The 21,465-nt window shown below is 33.6% G+C and overlaps 1 protein-coding gene across 1 annotated transcript in view; it reads left to right on the forward strand.

Annotated features, from left to right (window-relative positions):
- The window catches only part of OCA2 (OCA2 melanosomal transmembrane protein), a 511,247-nt gene that overhangs the window by 307,574 nt on the left and 182,208 nt on the right, over positions 1-21,465 (forward strand). Inside the window, exon 18 of the mRNA XM_074231942.1 lies at positions 3,898-4,002. Coding sequence (XP_074088043.1) covers positions 3,898-4,002 — 105 coding nt within the window. The remainder of the gene's footprint in view (positions 1-3,897; positions 4,003-21,465) is intronic.

Consider the following 21,465-nt stretch of genomic DNA (forward strand, 5'->3'; position numbering starts at 1 on the left):
TTTTTCTTCTTCTTCTTCTCCTTCCCCTCCTCCTCCTTCTTCTTCTCCTTCTTCTCCCTCTCCTTCTCCTTCTTCTTCTTCTTCTTCTTCTTCTTCTTCTTCTTCTTCTTCTTCTTCTTCTCCTTCTTCTCCTCCTCCTTCTTCTCCCTCTCCTTCTTCTTCTCCTTCTTCTCCCTCTCCCTCTCCTTCTTCTTCTTTTCCTCCTCCTTCTTCTCCTTCTCCTCCTCCTTCTTCTTCTCCTTCTCCTTGTTCTCCTCCTCCTCCTTCTCCTCCTCCTCCTCCTTCTTCTTCTCTCTTTGTCTCTTTCACCCCTTTTTCTCCTCTTTTCTCTCTCCCTTATTTTCTCCCTTCTCTCCTCTTTATCTCCCTCTCCTTCAGTCTACCCCATCTCCCTTTTACCTTTTCTCTTATCCTCTTTCCTTTCTTTCCCCATTTCTACCTCTCTCCTTTCTTCCTTTCTCCCTAATTTCTCTTCCCCCTCTGCATTCTCCTTACTTCCATTACAGAGTTCATGGTTGATACTTGAATGTCCCTCTACAACTGCAGAAGTCCATTTTCCTAATCCTTAATATTAAGATTCAGGTTCTTTTTTTTTTTTATTATATCAGCTCTACCTATCCACGAGCAGTTGATATTTGCCAAGTTATTTAAATCTGATCTTATTTGTGTAAGAAGTATTTTGTAATTGTTTTCAAAAAGTTTCTGAGTCTGCCTTGGCAGGTAGACTCCCAAGTATTTTATGTTGTCTGAAGTTACTTTGAATGGGATTTCTCTTTCTCGCTCTTTCTGCTGCCTCTTTCTAGTCATAAATAGAAATGTTGAGGATTTGTGAGGGTTTATTTTATATCCTGCAACTTTGCTAGAGTTGCTTATTATTTCTAGTATTTTTTTAGATGATCTTGGGATTCTCTAGGTATACCATCATGCCATCTGCAAAGAGTGAGAGTTTTGACTCTTCCTTCCTCATTCTAATTCCTTCAATTTCTTTTTCTTCTCTTATTGCTGAAGCTGACATTTCTACTACAATATTGAATAGTAGTGGTGATAACGGGCATCCTTGTTTCACCCCTGAGCTTATTGGGAATGCCTGTAGCCTATCCCCATTGCAAATAATGCTTGTTGATGGTTTCAGTTAGATACTGCGTATTATTCTAAGGAACAATCTATTTATTCCTATGCTCTCTAGTGTTTTTAGTAGGAATGGGTGCTGCATTTTGTCAAAAGCTTTTCCAGCATCTGTTGAAATAATCATGTGATTTCTGATAGGTTTGTTATTAATATAATTATACTAACAGTTTTCCTAAATTTCAACCATCCCTGCATTCCTGGGATAAATCCTACTTGGTCATAATGTATTATCCTAGTGATAACTTTGTAATTGTTTTGCTAAGATTTTATTTAAGATTTTTGCATCTATATTCATCAGGGAGATAGGTCTATAAGTTTCTTTCTTTGTTTTAACTCTCCCTGGTTTAGGTATCAGCACTATATTGGTATCATAGAAAGAGTTAGACAGAGTTCTGTCTTTACCTGTTTTTTTCAAAGAGTTTATATTGAATTGGAAGCAATTATTCCTTAAATTATACACATATATATATGTATACATATATATATATATATATATATATATATATATATATATATATATATATACACATACATACATACACATATTAGTCTTGTTGTGAAAAAGGAATTAAAACTTAGGGGAAAGAAAAAAACACGAGAAAGAAAGGAAAAACATAAAAGAAGTTTTAAAAAAGTGAGCAGAGTATGCCTTCAAGACTGTTTTTTTCCCCTCTGGATATGGATGGTAATGTCCATAGTAGGTTTCTCAGATTTGTCCTTGATCTCTGAACTGCTGAGAGGAGCTTCAGCCATCATAGTTAATCATTTCATAATGTTGTTAATGCCTATAATGTTCTCTTGGTTCTGCTCACTTCCCTCATTATTAGTTCATGAAATTTTTTCCCTGCTTCTCTAAAGTTCAACCACTCATTATTTCTTATAGAACAATAGTACTGTATATCATTCAAATATTTTAACTTGTTTAGCCATTTTCCCAGGTGATAGACATTCCCTCAATTTCCAATTCTTTGCCACTACAAAAAGAGCTGCTATAAATATTGTTGAACATGTAGGAATTTTCCTGTTTTTTATGATTTCTTTGAGATATAGATGTATTATTAGTATTGCTAGATCCTTTAATATCTAGTGTTTTTTGTCCAAACTTTTTTTAGCATCTATTGGGATAATCATATGCTTTATCTTAGTTTTGTTATTGATATGTTTAATTATGTTGAATGTTTTCTTACTATTGAACCACCCCTACCTACCTGATATAAATCCTACCAGATCACGGTGTATTATTCTAGCAATAACTTGTAATCTCTTTGCTAAAATTTTATTTAAAATTTTCATATCAATGTTCATTAGGAAGATTGAGTCATAATTTTCTTTGTCCATTTTGGCTCTTCCTGGTTTAGGTACCATATTGGTGTCATAAAAGAACCTCTTTCTTTTCCTATTTTTAAAAATTATTTATATAGAATTGGAATTAATTGTTCCTTAAATATTTGGTAGAATTTGCTTGTAAATACATCTGAGCCTGGAGATTTTTTCTTAGGGAGTTTATTGATGGTTTCCTCAATTTCTTTTTCTGAAATGGAGTTATTTAAGCATTTTATTGCCTCTTCTCTTAATCTGATTAGCTTATATTTTGGTAAATATTCATGTTTCACTTAGATTTTCAAATTTATTGTCATACAGTTAGGAAAAATAGTTCTGAATCATCACTTTAATTTCCTCCTCATTGGAGATGAGGTCTCCCTTTTCTTTTAAAAAAATTATTTATTTAAGGCAATGAAGTTTTGACTTGCTCAAGGTCATATAACTAGGCAATTATTAAGTGTCTGAGGATAGATGTGAACTCAAGTCCTCCTAACTGCAGGAGAGGTTCTCTATCCACTGCACTACCTGTAGCTGCCACTCACCCTTTTCATTTTTGATACTGGCAATTTGATTTTCTTTCTTTTTTTAAAATCAGATTAACCAAAGGCTTATCTATTTTATTGGTTTTTTAAATAAAACTAACTTTTAGTTTTATTTATTAGTTCAATGGCTTTCTTATTTACAATTTTATTAATTTCTCCTTGATTTTCAGAATTTCTAATTTGGCACTTAATTGCAATTTTTAATGTCTTTTTTTTAGCTTTTAATTGCATGCTCAATTCATTCATCTCCTGTTTGTCTATTTTATTCATATAAGCAATTACAGATATAAAATTCCCCCTAAAAACTGCTTTGGCTACATCCCATAATGTTTGGTATGATGTTGTATTGTTATTGTCTTTGATGAAATTGTTGATTATTTCTATAATTTGTTGTTTGAGTCACTCCTTCAAAAATAGTTTATTCAGCCTACAATTAATTTTGTTTTATCTTTCTATGTCCCTTTATTACATGTAATTGATCTGAAAGGGATGCATTTAATATTTCTGCCTTTCTTCATTTGATTTTAAAGTTTTTATGTGCTACTACATGCTCAATTTTGTATAGATGCCATGTACTATATAGAAAAAGATATACTCTTTTCTATCCCCATTCAATTGATTCCAGAGGTCTATCATATCTAAGCTTTTAAAAATTCTATTCACCTTCTTAATTTCCTTTTTGTTCCTTTTGTGACTAATTTTATCTAATTTTGATAATGGGGAAAAATTTACTTTCTTTGTTTCCTCGTCTGTAAAAAGAAAGGTTTCAAATTGAAAGTCTCTATTTACAATCTTTTTTACCCTTGATGTTCTATAAGTCTAAAATTTGAATATGTACAATTAGAAAACGAAGGTGATGCATTTAATTTTTAAATGAAGTGTTGCTGTAACTTTTCCTTGTTAGATAGTTCCAGAGGATCAGCGCCTCACTGCTGCCATCATCTTAGTTGTCTGGATCTCAGCTCTAGCTTCCTCCTTGATTGACAACATTCCATTCACAGCTACCATGGTAAGTCTCAAGATTGGAATTATAAAATTTTATTTCCTTTTCTCTTCTGGACTATATGCTAAGAGTCACCCTTCTTGGTGCCTTGGCAGATGCCAGGAAGTAATTATTTCAATTGACTATACTGTAAAGGCCTGAAATAAATAAGGATCTAGGCTTCTGTATCATTTGAAAAATATTAGTTGGGGTGGCTAGGTGGCATAGTGGATAAAGCACTAGCCTTGGAGTCAGGAGTACCTGGGTTCAAATCCGGTCTCAGACACTTAATAATTACCTAGCTGTGTGGCCTTGGGTAAGCCACCTTAACCCCATTTGCCTTGCAAAAACCTAAACAAAAAAAAAAAGAGAAAGAAAAATATTAGTTGAAGTACTCAAAAACCTTTTCAGATATAAGAAAAAACCTTTACATTTTTCTTTTTGGCAAGAATAAAGAATCTCCCCTCCATTTTTTTGCTGTCCATGATTTCCTTCATTTGTATGTGTGCTTATGTTGTCTATCATGGATGCCTTCCCACTTTGGAATCTATCTATTCTCCCAGTATTAGCTTACATATTAATTCCTCTGAAACTTCACCCATCTTTCAAATTAGAAATTCTATCCTTTGAACTAAATTAATACTTGGTATCTATTTAAGTAATTATTAGTGGACATTTAGATTATACACTCCATGAAGTCAAGAAATATTTATTGTTTTCTTTGTATACCCACATGATGCCTTGCATACCAGGACCACACTGAATATTTATTGAACAGATGCTGGCTTCAATTCAAAGCAATACATTTTGCTTTTTATTGGTCTTTGTTCCCATAACTGCTAGGTTATTTACCAGCTTCCTAGAATTCTTCTAGGAAGTCCTTGGAAAGTACTGAATAGTTACAGACATTATGTAAAACTTAACAAAGGTGAGTGATGATTTACAAAGTACCATCACTTATCTAGCCACAGTATCTGGCCACCATTTCAAGGACAGAGAATGATTGGGAAGAAAATTCAGTTCTAGGAATTTCATGGGTGATTAGACTATCTCTGATAGGTGAAATAGGAGTTCAGCTATGGTAAAAGGTTGTTCTATTGAATTTCTCCCTCCTTTTGAATTTGTCTTAGTTTTTCCTTCCTTTCTTTAGATTTCCTGAAAATAAATATGTTGTATTGGATTTATAATTGGTCTTAATCCAGAAATTTTTTTGTAGCAAAAATAACAAAAAAACTGTTGTATTGACAATAACAGTTAACATTTAGAAAGTATTTTAAAATTTAAAGGTTCAATGAATATTGTATTACCTACTTTTACAGATAAGGAAACTGAAACTCATAATCATTTACTCAAGATCAAATAATTTTTTAGGGTTTTTGCAAGGCAGATATGGTTAAGTGACCTGCCTAAGGCCACACAACTAGGTAATTATTAAACATCTGAGGCCGGACCTGAACTCAGGTACTCCTGACTCCAGGGCCAGTGCTCTATCCACTGTGCCACCTAGCCGCCCCAAGATCAAATAATTTGTCAACATTCATTAGGAGCCTTATATGACCTAGGTACTGTGATAAGTATGGGGGAATATAAAGAAAGAAAATAAATGAGTATTCATAGTCTAATGGGAGAGATATCATGCCAAAATTCTATGTACAAAATATATGCTGGTTAAATTGGGGGTAGTCTTAGGTAAAAGGTGCTAAGATTAAGGAGGATTAGAAACAACTTCTAGGATAAGATGAGACTTTAGTGGAGGCTTGAATTCTGGAAATGGAGATGAGGAGGAAGAATAAGCATGAGGGACAGTCAGAGGAAATGTTCAGGGTTGGAGCTGGACTGTCCCATACAAGGAATAGTGAAGAGGCCATTTCACTGGATCAAACTGCTTAGAGGCAAGAAAAATGTCAGAAAACTAGGAAAATAGGAAGGGGCTAGATTATTAAGGAATGTAAAAAACCAATAAGATTTTATATAAATATTTATTAATATTACTTTGACAGCTAGATAGGGGATGAACTAGAATTTTTATTAGATTTAAGACATGGAAAGTAATCAATAGATTGTTGCAGTAATCTAGGCTTGAGGTGATAAGGGTCTGCACCATGGTGATTTCAGTGTCGGAGTAGAGAAGGGGACTGGTAGGAATCATGATATAAAGATAGAAACAAGATTTGACTATTGGTTGAACATGGGGGAGATAAAGAGGTGTATGAGTTGAGGATGATTCCTAATCCAAATCCAATGTTCTTTTCACTATAACAACTAATCATCTTGAATTCCTGTTTTTCCCTATGTTTTACTAGTAGCAAATACTCCCTACCATCCCTCTCTCCACTCCAATGGAATTATAATTCTAATATAACTTGACATATACAGGTTTTATCTAATGGACCACATTCTGATGCTGAGCCCCATTCTACTTAGTTAAACGGATCTAGAGAGAATCCTTTTTTATAGGCACAACCGAATCTTTTTAGCTTGGTAGAAACTGTCAGAACGTATAATTCATTGGTAGAGCTTTTAAGAACCCAAAGACACCTCTATGGAATCAGTGATAAGACACTGGAGTGGGACTATTATTAAGGAAGAGTGATTTGGGGGAGCTGGGTACAGACTTGGTTGTCATTTTAGAATCAACTGTCTACATCAAGATCATTGACAGGATAGAACAAAGAGGAAAAAAATTGATAGAGTAGAAAAAAGAGTGAAATCAATACCAAATTAGATAAAAGGAGAATAATGAGAATAAGATACAATGTACAATTAAAGAAATTCCTTTCTAACTTCTTTAAATATTATTTTGAGTGGCAAAAATTAGAGATGGACAAGATTCTTACAATTTCATGGATTTTATACAAATAGGCAATCCAACAAAATGACCCCCAAAATTTCCTTTGCTAAGAAATATTTAATCTCTTTTGTTAAATACAGAGTTATAGAAACCAAGAGAAAATCAATGTTAAATAATTTTCTCTTTTGTAAAATATAATAGAGGAATCTGTTGAAATATTTAAAACACTTTTACTTTATTTACAATAAAAAATTGTTGAAAAGGAAATAATCCTATAAAGAACATAGCGTGAAATTCAAGTAATCCTGATCATCCCTAACAAATGCCTAGATGAAATTAGAGTGATGAAAACAAACCTATGAAAGGTACAGATCTCTTGCTGTCCTTAAAACTATCTGGACTGATCAACAATAATGCAGAAGTACCATGATCAGATTTTTTTCTTAGGTTTTTGCAAGGCAAATGGGGTTAAGTGACTTGCCCAAGGCCACAAAGCTAGGTAATTAAGTGTCTGAAGCTGGATTTGAACTCAGGTACTCCTGACTCCAGGGCCAGTGCTCTATCCCATGTGCCATCTTGCCACCCTGATGCTGAGATTTTATCAGTTAAGTGGCTACTATGGGAATGGGTCAAAGGTACTTAAGAAAATGAAGTCAGAGAAGAACAATTAAAGCCAACTATACAAAAGATATTTAAAAGAAATGCAAAGCAATGAAATAATGTTAAGGGTGATGTCACACAGATGGAAGATGACAAAATAATAGAAAAATATAAATGTAATTATTACTCAACAAGATGATGGCCATCAGCAGTGACCAAATCCACTACTTTTTTTCATCTTGATGCCAACATCCTATAAATGCACAGAATAGTTTATGATGAAAAATGATAAGTCAATAGGCAGGTTTTATGGACAATTGTTTGTAGAAGATTATATCTTTATAATCACCAAATGGATTGAGTGACATAGAGAATATTAAATCCTGATGTGTGATTGAATATTTAAAATTTTTGGAAAAAATATGCCTCGGTAAAATAGAATGGAACCTTAGGTCCTCTTATGAAATGATAATTTTGCACTGGGTATTAAATTCATCTGAGAATTTGTGGTAAATTTTTGACCATGGCAGTAATGGTGTAATGATTTATGAGACATATCCAACATTCTCATTAAACACATTTACCAGGGACAGCTTGTTGGCATGGTGGGTAGAACACCAGCCCTGGAGTCAGGAGAACCTGAGTTCAAATCTGACCTCAGACATTTAATAATTACCGAGCTTTGTGATCTTGGGCAAGTCACTTAACCCCAGTTCCTTGCAAAAAAAAGCAAAGCTAAAACCAAACCAAACCATATTTACCAGTTCCATAGAGGATATCCTATAGCACAGCATAATAGAGACTATCTATTTTCCTGTTGATGGTTAAGTTCTCTGTGAAATTTGTAGTTTCAAGGAGCACTTTGTATTACCACTCAGCACCTAGGAAATTCCAACCTCTCAAATTCATGAGGTAGCTTACAAGGACTGGAAACACATCTCTCAGGGTCATTCTTCAGTCACCTGCATTCAGGGAAAGAAACAAAAAAAAAGGTAGAATAATGAGTCAAGGACTTGAGATCCAATCTCAAGAAGGTGTAGGTTTTTGCTACTTTGTGCATAGAGCTGCCAGAATTTCCATTTTATAAGTGTGAGATAGGAAAAAAAAAATTATTCACCCTAATCCCTTTCTAGAATCCCAAGGGAGAGCTGGTAAAGACACTTTTGAAAGAGAAACTTTTTGCTCTTTTACTTTGCTTACTGAAGAGAAAGTTCCTCCTAGCTCAGTTACCAATCATCAGTGTTGGTATAGTTTGGCTAAAATAGCAAGAGATAGAACCACAGGGAGAGATAGAGGACAGCACCTGTCAGAGGGGAGTCATATACTGCCACAATCAACATCTTCACCACCATTTTATAGGGGAAAATAGACAAATGTGGCCAATTGACCTAGGAACAGTAGCATCTCTTAGACTAATAGGTCTGTATCCAGTCTGAACACCACTTTTTTCAATATCTGATCAACTTCCAACAAGGACCAGAAAGTCTAGGAGAAGCTGTACCAGGAGAAGCCGTACTCTCCTGACCATTGACTGCTTACAGCTTAGGGCCTAGTAACTATTGTTAATTAGTTAGCTTGACCAAATTGGGAAAAAAAGGTAATCAAGCCATGTATAGTTTCAGTTGAATGATGATACCTTTAGACATTCCACAGTCCTCTTCTCCACTGAAACAGTTTCTTTCTTTCTTTCTTTCTTTCTTTCTTTCTTTCTTTCTTTCTTTCTTTCTTTCTTTCTTTCTTTCTTTCTTTCTTTCTTCCTTCCTTCCTTCCTTCCTTCCTTCCTTCCTTCCTTCCTTCCTTCCTTCCTTCCTTCCTTCCTTTCTTCCTTCCTCTCTTTCTTCCTTCCTTCCTTCCTTCCTTCCTTCCTTCCTTCCTTCCTTCCTTCCTTCCTTCCTTCCTTCCTTTCTTTCTTTCTTTCTTTCTTTCTTTCTTTCTTTCTTTCTTTCTTTCTTTCTTTCTTTCTTTCTTTCTTTCTTTCTTTCTTTCTTTCTTTCTTTCGACTGTGCCTCCCAATCTCACCTAAGCTTGATATTTAGTAGCTCCTCATCAATTTGTTTCAATTGGAGGGGATCTTTGACTCACTTCATTTTCCAACCTGAAATGAGTCACCCTTCCTGGGGGATCACCATATTAATGGCCAACAGACACTCAATTGATTTAGCCTCCCCAATCTCGAGTCATCGATCAGTCAGTGCATTTTAGTTCCAAATGATTCACATCTGGCAAAATTATGACCATCGTTTGAATATTGAAATAAGTTTTGATGCTCGAAAGATCCTGATGAGAGAGTGGCAGCTTCTGGGGAGATATACTATACATGGACTTCAACAAACAACAGAAGCTTTGGTTGGTGCTTCCGTCTTCATCTAACAAAGTGACAACCATGTCTCATGATAAATAACATATTTAGACATCAAAGAAATTGTCTTTCTCCCCTACAGTGATCTGCTTCTGTCTGATAGTCAGCTTATCAATCACTGGAATCTTCCCTGAAACTGGAAAGGCAGCTGAGTGCTTTTCTCAAAAACATTCCTATTAAACATGTATAAGCTGGTATGTTAAAGATGTGCATGCTGTTTTAAATGCTGGAGGGAATATGCTTTTTCTTTAAGACTAAGGAAATATCTTAATAGAGCATTATGACAGAACTGTAAGAAGGTTTATGCATGAAATAATTTATAGAGGCCCACAAAATATCACTAATATTTGTCATAGTATGTGCTGAGTTTGGATTATGTCAGTCTTCAAGATGTGGAGCCATCCCAGAGAACTTCTTTGAGGGCAGAGAGCATTTTTTTGGTTAAAGATTTTATTTATTTTGAGTTTTACAATTTTACCCTTATCTTACTTCTCTCCCCCCCACCCCCCACAGAAGGCAATTTGTCACTCTTTACATTGTTTCCATGGTGTATATATTGATCCAAATTGAGTGTGATGAGAGAGAAATCATATCCTTAAGTAAGAAACATAAAGTTTAAGAGACAGCAAGATCAGAAAATAAGATATCAGTTTTTTTACTAAATATAAGGTAATAGTACTTGGTCTTTGTTCAAATTCCACAGTTGTTTCTCTGGATACAGATGGTGTTCTCCATTGCAGACAGCCCCAAATTGTCCCTGATTGTTGCACTGATGGAATGACAGTGTTCATCAAGGTTGATCATCACCCCCATGTTGCTGTTAGGGTGTACAGTGTTTTTCTGGTTCTGCCCATCTCACTCAGCATCAGTTAATGCAAATCCCTCCAGGCTTCCCTGAATTCCCATCCCTCCTGGTTTCTAATAGAACAATAGTGTTCCATGACATACATATACCACAGTTTGCTAAACCATTCCCCAATTGAAGGACATTTATTTGATTTCCAATTCTTTTCTACTGCAAACAGGGCTGCTATGAATATTTTTGTACAAGTGATGTTTTTACCCTTTTCCATCATCTCTTCAGGGTATAGACCCAGTAGTGGTACTGCTGGATTAAAGGGTATGCATATTTTTGTTGTCCTTTGGGCACAGTTCTAAATTTCTCTCCAGAAATGTTGGATGAGTTACCAGCTCCATCAATTACATAATAGTGTCCCAGATTTCCCATAAACCTTCCAACAATGATCATTATCCTTTCTGGTCATATTGGCCAGTCTGAGAGGTGTGTGGTTGTACCTCAGAGAAGCTTTAATTTGCATTTCTCTAATAATTAATGATTTAGAGTAATTTTTCATATGGCTATGGATTACTTTGATCTCATCTGTAAATTGCCTTTGCATATCCTTTGACCATTTGTCAACTGAGGAATGGCTTTTTTTCTTAAAAATATAATTCAGTTCTCTGGATATTTTAGAAATGAATCCTTTGTCAGAAACATTAGTTGTAAAGATTCTTTCCCAGTTTACTACATTTCTTTTGATCTTGGTTACAGTGGTTTTGTCTGTGTAAAATCTTTTTAATTTAATGTAATTGAAATCATCTAGTTTGTTTTTACTGATGTTCTCCATCTCTTCCTTAGTCATAAACTGCTCCCCTTTCCATAGATCTGACAGGTAAACTAGTCCTTCATCTTCTAATTTGCTTATAGTATTGTTTTTTATGTCTAAATCCTGTATCAATTTGGATCTTATCTTGGTATAGGGTGTGAGGTGTTGGTCTAATCTAAGTTTCTTCCATATTAACTTCCAATTTTCCTGGCAGTTTTTAATCAAAGAGAAAGTTTAATATCCCAATAGCTGGACTCTTTGAGTTTATCAAACAGTAGATTACTATAATTGTTTCCTGCTATTGCACCTAGTCTATTCCACTGGTTCACTGCTCTATTTCTTAGTCAGTACAAGACAGTTTTGATGACTGATGCTTTATAATATAATTTTAGATCAGGTAGGACTAAGCCCCCTCTTTTGTATTTTTTTCATTAAATTCCTGGAAATTATTTGACTTTTTATTTCTCCATATGAATTTACTTACAACATTTTCTAACTCATTAAAGTAATTTTTTAGAATGTTTATTGGTAGGGCACTAAACAGGTAGTTTAGTTTTGGTAGAATTGTAATTTTTATTATATTAGCTCTAGCTATCCATGAGCAATTGATGTTTGCCCAGTTATTTAAATCTGATTTAATTTGCATGAGAAGTGTTTTATAATTGCTTCCAAAATGTTTCTGTGTCTGCCTTGTCAAATAGACTCCCAGGTATTTTATATTGTCTGAGTTTTTTGAATGGGATTTCTCTTTCTAGTACTTCCTGCTGTATCTTGCTAGTCATATATAGAAAAGTTCAGGATTTATGAGGGTTTATTTTATATCCTGCAACTTTGCTAGACTTGGTAATTGTTTCCAGTAATTTTTTTGGATGATTTCTTGGGATTCTCTAGGCAGACCATCATGTCATCTGCATAGAGTGAGAGTTTTAGTTCTTCCTTCCCAATTCTAATTACTTCAATTTCTTTTTCTTCTCTAATTGCTGAAGCTAATATTTCTAATATGATATTGACTAGTAGTGAAGATAATGGGCATCCTTGTTTTACCCCTGATCTTACTGGGAATGCCTCTAGCCTCTCCCCATTGAATATAATGCTTGTTGATGGTTTCAGAGAGATACTGCTTATTATTGTAAGCAACAGTCCATTTATTCCAACACTTTCTAGTGTTTTTAGTAGGAATGGATGCTGTATTTTGTTAAAAGCTTTTTTTAGCATATATTGATATGATCATATAATTTCTGATAGATTTTTTGTTGATATAATTAATTATGCTAACAGTTTTCCTAATACTGAATCAACCCTGTATTCCTGGTATGAATCCTACTTGGTGATAATGTATTATCCTAGTCATAACTTGTTGTAATTGTTTTGCTATGATTTTATTTAAGAATTTTACATCAGGGAAATAGCTCTATAATTTTCTTTCTCTGTTTTAACTCTTCCTAGTTTAGGTATCAGCACCATATTGATTTAGGTGGAGTTCTATCTTCCCCTATTTTTCCAAAGAGTTTATATAGAATTGGAACGAATTGTTCCTTGAATGGTTGGTAGAATTCACTTGTGAATCCATCAGGCCCTGGAGATTTTTTTCTTAGGGAGTTCAATGATGTCTTGTTGAATTTCTTTTTCTGAGATAGGGTTGTTTAGGTATTTAATCTCCTCTTCATTTAAGCTGGGCAACTTATGTTTTTGTAAATATTTATCCATTTCACTTAGATTGTCAAATTTATTTGCATAGAGTTGGGCAAAATAATTCCGAATTATTACTTTAATTTCCTCCTCATTGGTGGTGAGTTCACCTTTTCATTTATGATATTAGCAATTTGGTTTTCTTCTTTCTTTTTTTTAGGTTTTTTTTTTTAAAGCAAATGGGGTTAAGTGGCTTGCCCAAGGCCACACAGGTGATTATTCAGTGTCTGAGGCTGGATTTGAACTGAAGTACTCCTGACTCCAGGGCCGGTGCTCTATCCACTCTACCACCTAGCCACTCCTTCTTTCTTTTTTCTTTAATCAAATTGACCACAGTTTATCAATTTTATTGGTTTTTTTTCATAAAACCAACTTTTTATTTTATTTATTATTTCAATAGTTTTTTGCTTTTGCTTTTATTAATTTTTCCTTTAATTTTTAGAATTTCTAATTTGTTATTTAATTGGGGCTATTTAATTTGTTCTTTCTCTAATCTTTATAGTTGCATATTTAGTTCATTGATTTCCTTTTTCTCTAATTTATTCATGTAAGAATTTAAAGATATAATATATCCCCTGACAGTCACTTGGAGTGGTTTTGGTATGTTGTTCCATTATTGTCATTATCTAGGATTAAATAATTAATTCTTTCTGTAATTTGTTGTTTGATCCATTCATTCTTTAAAATGAGGTTATTCATTTTCCAATTAGTTTTGGGTCTATATCTCACAGGGATCATTTTTATTAACAAATGAGAAATATTTGTAAATTGCTTAAACTAGCTTTTAGAAAAAAAACCTTTCTGTCCAATAGAAACTAGTGTAGAATCTTCCTATGATAGTGTCTACTTAAATTGAATTATATTGGGTTGAATTAGACCCAAAGAACTAAAGCTAGGCCGGGCAACTAAAACATGATCTACAGGAGAACATCTGAACATCTTCATAGGTGTCTCTTGTTGGGGAGGGGATAGGGTAGAGTTCAATTCTGTCATACTTTTCTATTTTACTTTTTAAATTGTATCCTGTGTTGCATTAGGCTGCTTTGTTCACTCTGAATTTTATATGCTGACTAATTGTTTTCATTTACATCCCTGTTCTAATTCAGAGCCTGAATTGGAAACCTACAATATATTGTGGAAATATACACAGGTACAGAAAACATTGGATAATAGTTTGGGGCTTGAAAATTATTTTGGCTTGATTTGAAATTGACTGTTTTACTGACTTTGAAAGTTAGTAGTGATTCTGTATAGCTAAACTATATAGATGGTATCATGGGGAAACCAGTGTCACCTCATTAAATATTTCAGAGCATATGAAACTTAGGAAGTGTCAGAGAGATGTTACCATCCCTGACCAGAGGAAAGGTGAAAAAAAATTCTACTGACTACATTTGCATATTTTATATCACTGGCAAGATCCTATCTGTTGGGTGGCAACTGAGAGTTTTCAATATTAAGCATTTTTAATTCTATACTGCTGATATGATGTGTAGGTTCTAGAAAAAATTCAGGAAACCTTTCTAAAGCTCCTATTCCATTTTCTTGACCTGATCAAATCTTCTTGAGTAGGCATTTTTTTCTATTCAATGATCTATTCAATGATCATCTTTAATCTACTCCACCATGACTTCCACAATGGTTGTTATAAATCTTTTTCTACTTTTCTATATATGTTCTCACCTCAAGTCCTAAAATTTTTGAAATTACCTGATGTGAACTCCTTAAAAGCCACTCCTCTACTTCCTTCCTCCTAGTCTTAGCCAAATTCTTCCTTGTCAAGGCTAAACTTTCCTTCTATACTTTTGATCCTCTTCTTTCTTGAGATGCCGGTTATCTTTCTCCATGAGCTATTTATTCCTTCTCTTTCATAATTTTCAATCTTTTCCTTTCTAATTACTGGTCTTGATTTATATGTTACCCTTTCCAATTCCTAATCTTATAATTCCTTCATTTTTGCAATGAAATACTTACCCCTCCCCTTTCATATATTCATCTTGTAAGGTCCTCGCATTTATTTCAGGGCAAACTCAAATTCTACTTTCTTCATGAAGCCTTCCTTGATTTGCCTTCTCTCTCTCTCGATATAGTGATCTCTCCTTTTTTGAATTTCTTCTCGGACTTTTCCTGAATCTTGCCAGTTAGGCACTCCTTATCCCCATGCATTCTATTGTCTAGTCAAGCTGACTTACTCACCGTCATCCAACTAGGACATTCCAATTTCTGCTTCCATGTTATGGTATGTATTATTCTGTAAAACTGAAATGCTCTCTTTCTTCCTAGGAACTCTTAACTCCCTTAACTTTTGACTCAAGTCTTGTCTTCTATGAGAAGTCTACCATCATTCTCATCCATTAGTAGGGTTCACATGTATTATCTTATATCTTTTAGTACCTGACATATACTAGGCATTGGCTAAATGCTTGCCAATTAACAATTGATTAAACCTCCTCTTTATATTTAACTCATTTCCCCTTGTACTTATCCTTCCTTGTATCATAGTCATTTGTCTATGTTTTTTCTCTTTTTTAAATTGTAGTTTACTTTGAGTCAGGGGTCTCTGTTATATCTCTTGCTATATTCTGACTTTTTAGCACAACGCCTTTTATATAATAGACAATAAATATTTGTTAAATGAGTGATCAATGTTGCAGATAACATTAAAAAAGAAAAATACATTTATCAATGTTTGGATACTACAAGGAGTTTGCTACTTTTCCTGAGATGATCTCAGATTGGCAGTCACTTCAGAGTCATTCTATTTTACCAGTGAAGTAAAGCAGTCTTTCAAAAGAAATAAGTCCCATTGAACTTTTTCTACTTTTATTTTTTATTTTTATGGAGCTATGCTTGAAGAGGAACTGCTCAGGTGAGGAAGATGAATGGCAATACTACAAGTAGAAAAAGATTTTTAAAAATTCAGCTATAGGTACAATACTAGTGACCCAGAGATGTGAAATTGTGCACCCAAAGAACAGTCAACACTATTAATGAATAGGGAAATTTGTTGGCAGAAATTTTAAGGATCTATTTTCTGAATCTCTATTAGATTTTTACGATTATTATTATTAAAGAATTTTAGAAATTATAAAATTAGAAGGAAAATAAGAAATCATATAGATTAATTTATCTCTAGGCAAAAATCCCTTGAATACATCTCCCCAAATCAGAAGTCATTCTTTACTTAAAGATTTAAAGTGACCTCTGATGGCAGCCCATTCCACTCTTAGATGGTCCCAAATGTGTGGGAGTGTTTCCTTATATCAAGATACAGTTTGCTTCTCTACAATTTCTACTCAGTTCTATCCTCAATGAATAAGAAAAATAAATTTCATTCATCTCTCATGTTCAAGAAGCAGTCTGACAGTGTATTGGATATAATCAAATAGAGAAAAAACTTGAACATTTTTTTTTTTATTTTGACCACGGTTAAAATATTTTTTTTATTTGTAGCTAGAGCATTGGTGTTTTGCTCTTCTTTTTTAGATTTATGCCCCAGATTATAGTAAGGAAAATTTTGTTAAAGAACACTGAGTATGTGGAACATGTTGATAATATTATCCATGAGTGGAGTTGTAGCCTGAGGTGTCAGGTTGGTTGTATTTTCCTTCATTTTTGAAATGACAGTAAATTTCAGAAAGGATCATGGCAAGATAGGGGTCTGGTAGTGGCAGCTAGCTAAGATACAGATCAAATAAGATTTAAAGGATAAAGATGTTTATTCTTCTTTCATTTTATTTTTTTCTATCAATAAAATGACCTTTGACCTGAAAATATAGATCAGACATAGATAAAGAGGGAAGTTAAGTACAAAATAGGTAGAGTCATCATTTAGAAAGGAAGTAAGAGATAGAGTGCTATGTAAGGGAAACAAATAGTACTTACTTTCCTAAAATGAGTTCAAGTTCCCTGACTCAAATTATATCTGAGAAAACTGTAAAATAACAAAAGCAACTTATAAATGTGATTATGTCACTGCTCCTGATAAAGTTTATTTATGAAGAACAGGAAAAATGATAGATTTAGAGATGAGTAAAACCATGTATTATTAGGCAAATCATCTCAGGGCCTCAGTGTTCTCACATTCAAGAAATAAGAGAATTGAACTAATTGATCTATACTATCCTAATAGCCCTAATATTCTCAGATTCAAGAAAATGCCCAATATTTAAAAAAAGAGAAAACTATAGATTATTAAATATCAGTCTCTGACTTCTTTTCTTTTTAGTTTAAATGGCATGTGCTATGTGGTCTAAAAGGCTTTCAACTGTGTCATGATCAGAACATGTTTGTGGATGGCACATTTCCAAGTCTTCTTGATATGTTGACTCAAAAATTACATTGAGATCCTGTGTATGTTTCCAGTATGGTGGGGAATAGGGTGGGCAGAAAGTGGACAAACTAGATAGGATGTGTTGAGAACCACTGGTAGACAAATCTTCTGATAATCCCCTGATTTAAATATATCTTTTCAGCCATACTTGCTTAAAGTTAAAATGTTATAATTTCCCTAAATATTGAATACAAAGAATAAATTATGCACATAAATCTGTGGGTTTTTCTTTCACTGCTTTCACTGAAGTTTCAGGAAGGAGGGAATGATGCTGATAAGAGTATACTTCTTTATAAATGCATATTTTTGAATATAAGGAAATGTAGCAAGAGCAATGAATTTAAGAAAATGCCTTCAATAAATAAACAAATATTTATATATTTGAAGTTTTTTTTTCAGAATGAGGTTATATTAAATAAGAAGAAGCTATTCTTTTTTTCTCAAGTACAATATAATATCTTCTTGGAATTTTTTCTTAGTAGCTAAATTTATAAAATACCAATATCTGGATTACTTAGTTTCAATCTGACCTGACTTTTGTGTTCATTACAAATTTTTCCTGACTTCCTATGAGTTCTTGAACAAGAATGCTGAGAATGTATTTGTTAGTCCTTTTTTGTTAAGAAATCATATCTTGGTGATAATTTCTGTTCTTTTCCTCTTCTTCTAGGCCTGAATTCAGTAGTAAATAGTATAAACATTTTTATAAGGAAAAAAGCAACTGGATAAAACTGACCAAATTGCTGAAAGTCTTAGGAATTTTACATTTATGTATGTTTTAATTCATACTTTAAAAAGTAAGATACCATAAAGGTCAATGGGTAGAGAACATACAGAAAGATAACTTTTGGATTCAGGGTTAAGGAAGAAATTTGTGAAAGTTAACTGTCCAGGAACAGATTGGGTCAGTATAAGAGCTGTTAGTTCCTCATAATTGGAAATGGAGAGGCTGAAGTATCACTTATTATATTTGATGTGGAGGGGATTTCTGCCTTGGATGATCAGTTATATTTTTGCTGAATCAAAACATTTCAGAGTTGGTAGAGAATTTCGAAGATATTGGGAAAAGTTTATACTTAAGGAAGAATCTAATCTGAAAAATTTTAAATTTGATTCAATGAACATTTATTAAATGCCTGCCATGAACAAGAGATTAGGCTTTGTATAGGAAATGCAAATGAAAAAATGAAATATTCCTTGCCCCAAGGAGCTTATAATCTTCTGAGGGATAAAACATCTGAACCACTAAGCACAGTGCCCATGCAATGCCATGCAAAGTGATTTCAAAAAAGAGACAGATAGATATATATATATAGAGAGAGAGCTAATAATCAAGGAGATCAGGAAAGACCATATATGCAATAAGAACATCTGAGTTTTATCTTAAAGGGAGCTATAAATCTTCAAGCCAGATGGGAGCAATGAGCTTATTCCACCCTTTAGGGGACCACTTGTACAAATGGAAATAAGAGATAGAGTGCTATATAAGGGAAATAAATGGTAGATCAATAATGGAGAGGGAAGGAAGGTAAGCAGTATGAAAAGAGAGGGGAACAGAAGGTGGGGAGTCAGATTGTGGAGAGCTTTAAATGCCAGATTGATTAATTGCATGTGAAATAAGGAAGATCTGGGTTTTACCCCAGCCTCTAATACTAGTTGTGTGATCCTGGGCAAATCAATACACCAACGTTAGCCTAAATTCACTCATCTACCAAATAGGAATAAAAGTACCTACTTCAAATGGTTTTATAGTAAGGGTCAATTCCAGTTGCCTCATTTGTTTTCCAGAGAAATTTAATAGGAAATGGTCCTGGATTTTAGGAAAGGTCACCTTTTTTCCTCTTGAAAATATGGAAACAGTGGAGTTATCTGAAATAAGAACTCTCTCTCTCTCTCTCTCTCTCTCTCTCTTTCTCTCAGCTTGAAATTTCTGTATAAAACTGCTTCCATATGTTTTCATATTCCCCAGAAAGGGAGAGAAATGTTTAACATTTTGTTAACACATCCTTAATTTGCCATGGGCAGTGTTTCATTTTTTCCTGCCTTGTAGTAGGAGAGCCTTCTGTCCCCAAAGAACATGATTTTTCAAAGCCAATAAAAGGAATTATTCAGACTACTGCCAAACACACTCCTCTCTGTAATAGACTCTTTAATTGCACAGATATTTTGAATCTAACACGACTCTTTTCAACCTTTGGGGAGCTAGTGTGAAGGCCTTAGCTTGGAAGCAGGACTGGGTCAAGACATTTATGCTCCTAAAGCAAGATTCAAAAATTGAATCCCTCTGTTCCTGCATGTCCATGGGGAGACTTTGAGAACTCATTTTAACAAATATAACTTGACTTGTTATAAAATAAGCTTTCAACCAGGAAAGTGAACTTTTTATTATTCAAAATATATATGTTTATAGAAGGTAATATGAAGGAGGAAACTTCAGTGCACATTCTCCATATACTATATTTCCTCTCCAGGGAATGTTACTCTGTGGGTGAATATTTACCTTTCCATCCTCAGATTGGGGAGGGATATTGTCTTGATTTCATTCTAACCCTTTTAATTTTGATTGTTGGCAGAAAACAAGAGTAGAATTTTTTTCCAGTATTAAGCATTAGTTAACACCAAAATGATATCTTGTCTCTTGGGCATTTAATTGCACAAATAAGCATGATAAAAGATATAAGTTCTGTTTGCCTTGTTTCTCTGGTGAATGATTACCAAAGGAGAGATATTCAATCTACATGACCCACAGTCAGTCATATTAGATCAAAATGATCTCATTTTATGCTCACAACAATGCTATGAAATAGATGCTACAGGTTTTATTATTCTGGCTTTGATGATGAACAAACAGCCTAATTAGAGATCAAACTATTTATTATTATTTTTTGATTAGTTAAGTATCTAGAGCAAGATTTGAATCCAGGTCTTTCTGACTCCAAGTGACTGTTAAAGTGGAAAAGACCTTAAGAGACTATGTAGTTCATCACATGAATTAAAAGGATAAGAAAATTGAAATTCATATAAATGAAATTAATTCTGACTGCTTCTAAGTGCCCTGACTACAATAATAGGGAAAGCTAGCTAACAACAGTCCTTTTTTTGAGAGCTGTGGCTCATCTTATATCATGGTTTTAGTATGAAGATATGTTTTAGATCTGAGCTATTTGTATATAAAAATGAAACACTTTACTGGATTGCATACTTCCTGCCTGCCTTAAACATTGTATCTTATAAAAATTTGGCATTTCCCCTCAGAGTATTTTGCATACAATAGACACTTCAAAATTTTTTTAGCTAAATTGAAAATATCTCTATCCTAAAACATAATGCTTTTTCCTTATTTTGAAGTTGTCAAATATTTCCAATTTACTAATTAATATAGCACAGATGTCACTGATTAATTCGAGTTCATTATTATTTACGTTTATTTTAAGATGTTTTAAGTAATCATTATTATGTAAACATGATTCAATTCTCTAATCCAGCATGAATTTTTTTTAATAAGCCAAGCAGAACCTACATTTTTAATAACATATCATTTATATAAGATATAATGGGAAGACAAATAATGAGACCAAATAACTAGTCAAAAGAATCATTTGTAACCTTCTAAACACATTTGCACAGATTTCTCTTCCTGAAGATACTTCATCAATCAGAAGCCTTGCCAAGAGCCTTCACTAGTCTCTGGCAAAAGAGATAGCCTTCTTGAAATGGAGTCAGAGAATTTCTCCAGAAGAGAAATGTTTTCTTTTATCCAAGCATCTTGGGAAATGAAGTTCAAGAAGCATTTTTCTACCTTAAAATTCATCATAACATTAAGATGAAAATTTGATTTTATATATATATATATATATGTTTTATATAAACACACGTGTATATATAAATATATAAAATATACATAGATTAAATAAGAGTCTTGCGCTATTCTTAGAAAATACTCTATCTCCTAACTTTGCCCCCCCTCCCCGCCTTGTCTCTGCCTCCTGGCTTCTATGACTTTCTTTAAGTCTCAGTTAAAATCCTATCTTGTGGAAGAATCCTTTTCCTGGTCTCTTTGTCCTTAGATTATCTTCAATTTACCCTATCTACAAGTTCCTTGTACTTAAAT

The sequence above is a fragment of the Macrotis lagotis genome, chromosome 1 (genome assembly GCF_037893015.1).
Source record: "Macrotis lagotis isolate mMagLag1 chromosome 1, bilby.v1.9.chrom.fasta, whole genome shotgun sequence".
NCBI classification, from domain to species: Eukaryota; Metazoa; Chordata; class Mammalia; order Peramelemorphia; family Peramelidae; genus Macrotis; species Macrotis lagotis.